General features: G+C 45.9%; 1 protein-coding gene across 1 annotated transcript in view; it reads right to left on the minus strand.

The window, feature by feature from the left end:
* The window catches only part of dnal1 (dynein, axonemal, light chain 1), a 48,911-nt gene extending 40,505 nt beyond the window's left edge, over window positions 1-8,406 (minus strand). The window contains exon 1 of the mRNA XM_087990209.1: window positions 8,083-8,406. Within this exon, the coding sequence (XP_087846335.1) occupies window positions 8,083-8,103 (21 nt within the window). The 5' untranslated portion in view covers window positions 8,104-8,406. The remainder of the gene's footprint in view (window positions 1-8,082) is intronic.
* Between the last annotated feature and the right edge of the window lie 425 nt (window positions 8,407-8,831).

The following is an 8,831-nucleotide window of genomic DNA, read 5'->3' on the forward strand; positions in this document are numbered from 1 at the left end:
TGTATCCCCCAAGTAAATCCTTTACCCCAAAGTACACACTGTACCCCTCAAATACACCCGTTTTCTCTAAAATACAGATGTTACATAGAACATAGAACAGCACAGTACAGGCCCTTTAGCCCTCAATGTTGTGCCAAACCTTTTACCCTATTCTAAGATCAGACTAACCAAAATATCCATAATAATAACCTGCTCATTTGGGTTCCACTGGGCGGCATGGTGGTTCAGTGGTTAGCACTGCTGCCTTACAGCACCAGGGACCCGGGTTCGATTCCAGCTTTGGGCGCCTGTCTATGCGGAGTCTTACATGTTCTCCCTGGGTTTCCTCCCACAATCCAAAGATGTGCAGGTTGGGGTGGATTGGCCATGCTAAATTGCCCATAGTGTTCAGGGATGGGTAGGTTAGATGCATTAGTCCGGGGTAAAAGTAGGAGAAAGTGTTTGGGTGGGATACTCTTTGGAGGGTCAGTGTGGACTGGTTGGGCCAAAGGGCCTGTTTCCACACTGTAGGGAACCTATGATCTATGTGCCTATCCAAGAGTCACTTAAATGTCCCTAATGTATCTGAGTCTACTGCTGGCAGTGCACTTTCATGCACCCACCACTCTCTGTGTAAAGAAACTACTTCTGACATTTCCCCTAAACCTTCCTTCAGTCACCTTAAAAGTATGCCCCTTCATGATAGCCATTTCTGCCCTGGGAAAAAGTCTCTGGCTATCCATTCTATGCCTCTCATCGTCTTGTATACCTCTATCAAGTTATCTCTCATCCTTCTTCACTCCAATAAAAAAGTCCTAGCTCCCTCAACCTTTCTTCATAAGACTTGCCCTCCAGTTCAGGCAGCATCCTGGTAAATCTACTCTACACCTTGTTTAAAGCTTCCACATCCTTCCTATAATGAGGTGACCAGAACTGAACATAATATTCGAAGTGTGGTCTAACCAGAGCTCCACAGAGCTGTAGCATAACCTTGCGGCTCTTAAACTCAATCCCCCTGTTAATGAAGGCACACCACCATACACCTTCTTAACAACTCTGTCAACCTGGGTAGCAACTTTGAGGAATCTATGGACATCGACCCAAAGATCCCTCTGTTCCTTCACACTGCCAAGAATCCTGCCTTTAACCCTATATTCTGCATTCAAATTCAACCTTCCAAAATGAATCACTTCACACTTTTTCCAGGTTGAATTCCATCTGCCATTTATTAGCCCAGTTTCCCATCTTGTCAATGTCTTGTTGCAATCTACAACAGCCCTCCACACTATCCACCACTCCACCAACTTTCATGTCACTGGCAAACTTACTAATCCCATTTTTCCACTTCCACCTCCAAGTCATTTATAAAAAATCACAAAGAGCAGAGATCCCAGAATTGATTACTGTGGAACATCACTGGTCACCGAGCTCCAGGCAGAATACTTTACATCTACTACCACCCTCTGTTTTCTATGGGTCGGCCAATTCTGTATCCAAACAGCCAAATTTCCCTGTATCGCATGCCTCCTTACTTTCTGAATGAGCCTACTGTGGGGAACCTTATCAAATACCTTGCTAAAATCCACTGCTCCACCTTCATCAACGTGTATTGTCACATCCTCAAAGAATTCAATAAGGTTTGTGAGGCATGCACACAAATACACCCTTCTCCAAATATACATCCTTTACCTCTGTACACACTATAACCCCCAAATGCACACTGTAACCCCAAAATACACATTGTAGCCCCAAAATACTATTTATATCTGAGATATACACTGTACCCCCAAATGCACTCTTTACCTCTAAAGTTCACACTGTACCCCTGAAGTACACCCTTTGAACCCCAAAATATTATTTTCCTCTCACAAATAATCCCTTTACTCCCAAGATACCCCCTTTGTCCCCACAATTCCTTCTTTGCTCCAAAATACACCCATTACTACCAAAATATTCCATTTATCACCCTAAATCAAAATACTCCTTGTACACCCCATACTGCAAAATACAGTTTGAACTCTAAAATACTCCCGTGAACCCTAAAATACTCCCATTAACCCCCAAAATAGCCCTTGTACAAGCCAAAATACCCCCATGCCCAAAATACCAAAATACTCATTTCTTTCCGAAATATCCCCTTTAGAATAGAATCCCTAGAGTGTGGAAACAGGCCACCTGGCCCAACAAGTCCACACCGATCCTCTGAAGATCATCCCACCCAGATTTATTCTCCTACCCTATTACTCTACAGTTCCCCTGACCAATGCCCCTAACCTGCGCATCCCTGAACACTGTGGGTAATTTAGCATGGCCAATCCACCTGACCTGCACATCTTCAGATTGTGGGAGGAAACCGGAGCACCCGGAGGAAACCCACGTACCCATGGGGAGAATGTGCAAACTTCAGAGTTTGCCCCTTTATACCCTAACATACACCCTGTACCCTCAAAGTACACCATTCATCCCCCAAAACAGCCTCTGTACACCTCAATATACCCCAGATAAGGGTTGTGTACCCCCCAAATACACTCTTTACCTCCCACAAATGCACCTTTTACCCTGAAAATATACTGTGCTCCCCCTAAATATATACCCTCTGCTGTCAAATTACCCTCTGGAACCCCAGAATACCCCCATTACTGACCAAAATAGCCACCTTAAAGTACACCCTCTACATGTAAAATACCCATGGACACCACAAAATATTTCCTTTAATCTTCCAAATAGCACCTTACCCAACCAAAATAACCTCTTTACCCTCAAAGTATCCATTGTACCCCCAAAATATACCCTTGATCAAAGTGCACCCTCTGCCCCCAAAGTACTCCATTTACCCCCAAATAATCTTTGACCCCTAAAATACATCCTTTACACCCAGAGTACCCCCAAAATACTCCCTCTACCCCCAAATCACTGAATCTCCACTGTGTGGAAACAGGTAATTCAGCCTACCCAGTCCACACCAACACTCTGAAAAACATCCCATCCAGACCAACTTCCCCTACCCTATCCCTACAACCATGCATTTCCAATGGCCAATCCATCTAATTTGCACATCTTTGGGCTGTGGGAATAAACTGGAGCACCCGCAGGAAACCGACACAGACACGGGGAGAATGTGCAAACTCCACACGGGCAGTCACCCGAGATTGGAATTGAACCCAGGTCCCTGGCGCTGTGAGGTAGCGGTGCTAACCACTGAGCCACTGTGCCACCTCAAAATGCATTCTTTACACTCCTGAATAACCCAGGTACACACAAAACTACACCCTATTCCCCCAAAATATCTTTGTATCTCTAAATACACCCTGGGCATTCTAAAATATCACCTTTACCCCAAAGTACACCATATTACTGTGTAATATAGCCTGAAATACCCCCTTACCACAAAATACTACCTTTAGCATCAAAGTGCTCCTTTAACCCTAAAAATATCCTTCTCCCACAAAATTCTCTGTTTGATCCCCAAGTATCCCTTTGTCAGACAAAATACTTTCTTTACCCCCAAAAGGACTCCCTTTAGTGCAATACTCACCCTTATGTCCCAAAATATACCATTCACACCCCAAAATACACACTGTGCATCCAAAATACACGCTGTAACCCCCAAATAGAGTCTTGATACCAAAAGATAACCTGTACCTCCAAATACCCCCTTACTGTCCAAAAAACACTCTTAAACGCAAAATATTCCCTCTACCCCCAGCATACACTTCCTTAGGACACAGAATAGTACAACACAGGAATACACCCTTCGACTCACAATGTTGTGCCAGACGTGACACCAAATTAAACTCACCTCTTCTGCCAGCTCTTGGTCCATATCCCTGCATTCTTTGCATGTTCATGCAGTTACCTAAGCCCCTACTGTATCTGCCTTCCACCACCACTGCTGGCAGTGCCAGATTCCTACCATGCTCCTTTGAACTTTTCCCCCTCACCCTAAATGCATGCCCCCGAGTATTAGACATTTCAACTCTGGGAAAAGATTCTGACTGTCAATCCCATCTATGCAGCTCATACTTTTACAGACTTCCTTCAAGTTTCCTCTCAGCCTCCACCCCCACTGCTCCAGAGAAAACAACTCGAGTTTATCTAGCCGCTGCTTATAGCTCATACCCTCTACTCCAGGCAACATCCTGGTAAACCTCTTCTGCACCCTCTCCAAAGCCTCCCCATCCTTCCTGTGGCATGGCAACCAGAATTGAATGCAATACTTTAAGTGTGGCCTAACCAAAGTATTATAAAACTGCAGCATGACATCCTGACTTTTGTACTCAGCACCCTGACCAATAAGAGCAAACATACCATATGCCTTCTTCACCATTTTATCTACTTGGCCAGTTTCAGGGAGCTATGAACTTAAACCCCAAGATCCCTCTGAACATCAATATTGTTCAGGGCCCTACCATTAAACTGTATACTTTTCTCAACATTTGATCTCCCAAAGTGCCTCACCTCACACTTACCGGGTTTAAACTCCATCTGCCATTTCTCTGCTCATACCTGCAACTGATGTACATCCCACCGTATCCCCAACACCTTCTATGTTGTCCACAACTCCACTGATCTCTTTCCCAAAATACATTCTGCACCCCCAAAATACACACAGTATCCTAAAAATGAAGCTTGTAGCCCCAGAATTGCCTCCAGCCTCCCCAAAATATTTTTTTTACCTTGCAGCCTGAATCCCCTCAGTGACCATTTTGGTAAGCTCCCCACAACCACTTCCTTCGATGTTTGTGCTCTGTCTCCCTACCTCCTATTACACTACCTCCTCAATCCCACACCACTTCTAAAGGTCCAGGTGATGTTCAATCTCCTCCCTCCCTTCTGAAAATTGAGGTGACACACCATTGGTGGGCCTCATCACCCGTTATGATGTTTATTTCAATTTATAAATTTTAAACAGACCACGAGGCAGGCCTGTAGAACTTGAACTGGGAACAATTTATTTTGTGTGTTTACAGCTACATGGTCAGAACTAGACAGTCCCAAAACTCCTGCTCCAGGTCATCTGACCTGCTCCCTTAAAGGGGCAGCATGTACCCCCCCCCCCAAACACATATATAACAAGATACCCTAAGTATCCACCAAAATACACCTCCCAAAATAATCTCTACAAACTCCAAAATATCCCTTCCCCTAAAAAACTCTGTAGTCTCCAAAAGGCACCCATCCCTCCAAAAATAAAAATGTAACCCCCCCCCCCCAAAAATATACATTACCCCCAAAAGAAACCTGTAATCCCCATTCACGATTGACAGGATTTCAAAGCTTAGATCTGATGCGTTGATTGTAGGATCATTTCACTCTGTCTATCAGTTGCTATTTATGCTGCGCAGCATGCAAATTGCCCTGTTCGGTAGCTTCACCAGGTTGAAGTCTGATTTTCAGGTATGCCTGGTGCTGCTCCTGGCATGCCCTCCTACACACTCCATTAAACCAGGGTAAATCCCATGGCTTGATGGTAATGGCTATGTGAGGGATATGCCAGGCCATGAGGCCACAGATTGTGGTGGGGTACAAGTCTGCTGCTGTTAATGGCCCATAGCGCCTCATGGATGCCCAGACCTGAGTTGCTAGATCGGTTTGAAGTCTGTCCCATTTAGCACGATGATAGCACCACACAACACAATGGAGGTTGTTCTCAATGTGAGGCCAAAACCTTGACTCCACAAGGACTGTGCAGTGGTCACTCTAACCGATACTGGCATGTACAGATGTACATACTGAGATCAGTATGTTTTCCCTTCTTGTTGGTTTCCTCACCACAAGCCACAGACACAGTCTAGCAGAGGTGTACTGGGCAGTGCAAACCATATCAAGACCAGTCTAATAGGTGGCTCAGCCAAAGAGAGGTGGGGGAGGGGTGAATGAAGATTGCGCCTGCAGTAGTGATTGGGGCTTGTACAATTAAGTGTTTCTGCATCTGTACATGTGAATTAGGATGACGCTCTGCCTCCCTGTTGCCATAGGCAACAGTGTCACTCAGTGGCCACAGGATCTAGGAAAGGAATTAGTGACAGTGTCTCAAAGATAGTGATCTAAAGATGGTTCCAGTGCCTTGCTCTAGTGAGTACAGAAACAGTAGGGTGTAGCAAATCAATGGGTAGCTGGATAGAGGATTCGTAAAGGAGCGCTTTAGATTCCAAGGGAGATGGGACTGGTGCAAGGTCACCCCTCAATCTCCTACACTGCAGTGAAAAAAGTCCCAACCTATCCAGCCTCTCTTTATAACTCAAACCCTCCAGTCCTGGTAACATCCTTGTAAATCTTTCCGGTACCTTCTCTAGCTTAATAATGTCCTTTCTATAGCAGAGCAACAAGAACTGTATGCAGTACTCCACATCTGACCTTACCAGTGTAACACGACCATGCCAACTCTTATAGATTAGATTAGATTAGATTACAGTGTGGAAACAGGCCCTTCGGCCCAACAAGTCCACACCGACCCGCCGAAGCGCAACCCACCCATACCCCTACATTTACCCCTTACCTAGCACTACGGGCAATTTAGCATGGCCAATTCACCTGACCTGCACATCTTTGGATTGTGGGAGGAAACCGGAGCACCCGGAGGAAACCCACGCAGACACGGGGAGAACGTGCAAACTCCACACAGTCAGTCGCCTGAGGCGGGAATTGAACCCGGCTCTCTGGCGCTGTGAGGCAGCAGTGCTAACCACTGTGCCACCGTGCCGCCCATTATAGCTAATGCTCCGATCCATGAAGACAGTGTGTGCCAAATGCTTTCTTTACTGCTCTGTCTACCTGTGACGCCACTTTCAAGGAGTGATGTACCTGCACCCCTCTGTTCGACAACACTGCCCAGGGCTCTTCCATTCATTGTATAAGTCCTGCCCTGGTTTGTCCGAGCAAAAGGCAACACCTCGCATTCATCTGAAGAAAACTCCATGGACAACAAAAAGTCAGTAAACAAGAATACAAGATCGAGGAAATAAGAACTAGAGATTGGTCAGCAAAGAGATTGCTCAGAGATTAGTCCATGCACTCTGACACAAGGAGTCTAACCTGATGGGCTGAGAAATCAGATCAATCTCTAGGTTATTTTTTCAACTGAGGTTGGCTTAAAGAAGAGTATGAATCTTAGCTCAATGTTCCTGGTTAGAGAAAGGATAGAATAGAAAGATAGATGACAAACCCTCGCAAAACATAGGAACAGGAGTAAGAGTAGGTCATTCAACCCTTTCAGCCTGCTCCATCACTCAACATGATCATGGCTAATCATGTCAAGGTGAGGGTGATAGGTTAGACTGGGGTGGGGGCGGAGAGGTCGGGAAGAAGATCTTCTTCCCGACCTCTCCGCCCCCACCCCAGTCTGACCTATCACCCTCACCTTGACCTCTTTCCACCTATCACATTTCCGACGCCCCTCCCCCAAGTCCCTCCTCCCTACCTTTTATCTTAGCCTGCTGGACAAACTTTCCCCATTCCTGAAGAAGGGCTTATGCCCGAAACGTCGATTCTCCTGTTCCCTGGATGCTGCCTGACCTGCTGCGCTTTTCCAGCAACACATTTCCAGCTCTGATCTCCAGCATTTGCAGACCTCACTTTCTCCTCATGGCTAATCATTCCAACTTAGTCTCCTGCTCCTGCTTTCTCCTCATACCCTTTGATCCATTTAGCTCTCAAAACTGTGTCTAACTCCTTTAAAACTTTCAGTGTTTTGGCCTTAACCACTTTTGTGGCAGGTTCACCGGTCTCTGGGTGAAGACATTTCTCCAGGCCCCACACCATTTTCTTGCACTGTGACCCCTGGTCTGGACTCCCCAGTTATGGGGACTTCTTGTCAAGCCTTGTTAGAATTTTATAGGCGAATATAGTGCTAACTACTCAGTCTCTCTTCATAGATCAGTCCCGTCATCTCAGGAATCATACTGGTAAACCTTCCTTACACTCCCTCCATAGCTATAACATCCTTCCTCAGACAAGGAGGCCAAAACTACATACAATACTCCAGCTGTGGTCTCACCAAGGTCCTGTAATATTGCAGCAAGATATCCCTGTTCCTGGATTTGAACCCTCTGGCTATAAAGGCCAGCATACCCGGACCACGATTCCCTCACATGTCTTTGTTACCTCTGGGCTTGGAAACGCCATTGCATCCCATGGTTGCCCTCTTGTCTACCCTCTGTAGACATGAGGTCACCCAAAACTTCGCATCTGCACCAAGTTCCCACTCTGACCGCACCCCTCCTGAAGCCTATAAAGCAATGTCTTGATTTGAAAACGCTGATCTTTGTGTTCAAATCTCCTCGCCCTGTTCTGTATCTGGAATCTTCTCCAGTCCTCAAGACCTCCAAGGCGTCTGCACTCTCCCAGCGCTGGCCTTAAATTTCCCAGCTTTAAACCTCAGTGTATCCTCAGTAACGGATACACCGCTAGTTCCGAGGCATTCGCACTCTCAATCTCTCTTTTCCTGCACTCTTCTCCCACCTTGATCAAGCTTTAGTTCACCAGGCTGTAATGTTTACTTCTGAGGTTTGTTTTGTTGACACTGTGGTTAATGTTTGATAAATTCACATGAATTTATGGGAATGTAATGGTGCAGCTATTGCTCTCAGAGGTGCCCTCTGAAGGCACAGGAGCTCACTGCTCTTTTTAAAAAAAAGTACCCTTTGGAATCCAGTGCCAATTCAGGACACTCACTGGCCGCCTATAAAACAAAGGAGCTGCTCTAGGCCACCAGTCCATCGAGCCCGCTCCACCATTCAATCTGACCTTCGCAAGTGAGGTCAAGCAACTACTGTGTGAAGCAAATCCAAAACAATATGTATTCGAGTGCAAACATCCAAAAGGTCGCACTGTACAAAGAGCCATGCTGCAGG

This window comes from Chiloscyllium plagiosum, unplaced genomic scaffold, assembly GCF_037043375.1.
Source record: "Chiloscyllium plagiosum isolate Xiang-an unplaced genomic scaffold, Cpla_swu_hap1 HiC_scaffold_8, whole genome shotgun sequence".
Classification (NCBI taxonomy): domain Eukaryota; kingdom Metazoa; phylum Chordata; class Chondrichthyes; order Orectolobiformes; family Hemiscylliidae; genus Chiloscyllium; species Chiloscyllium plagiosum.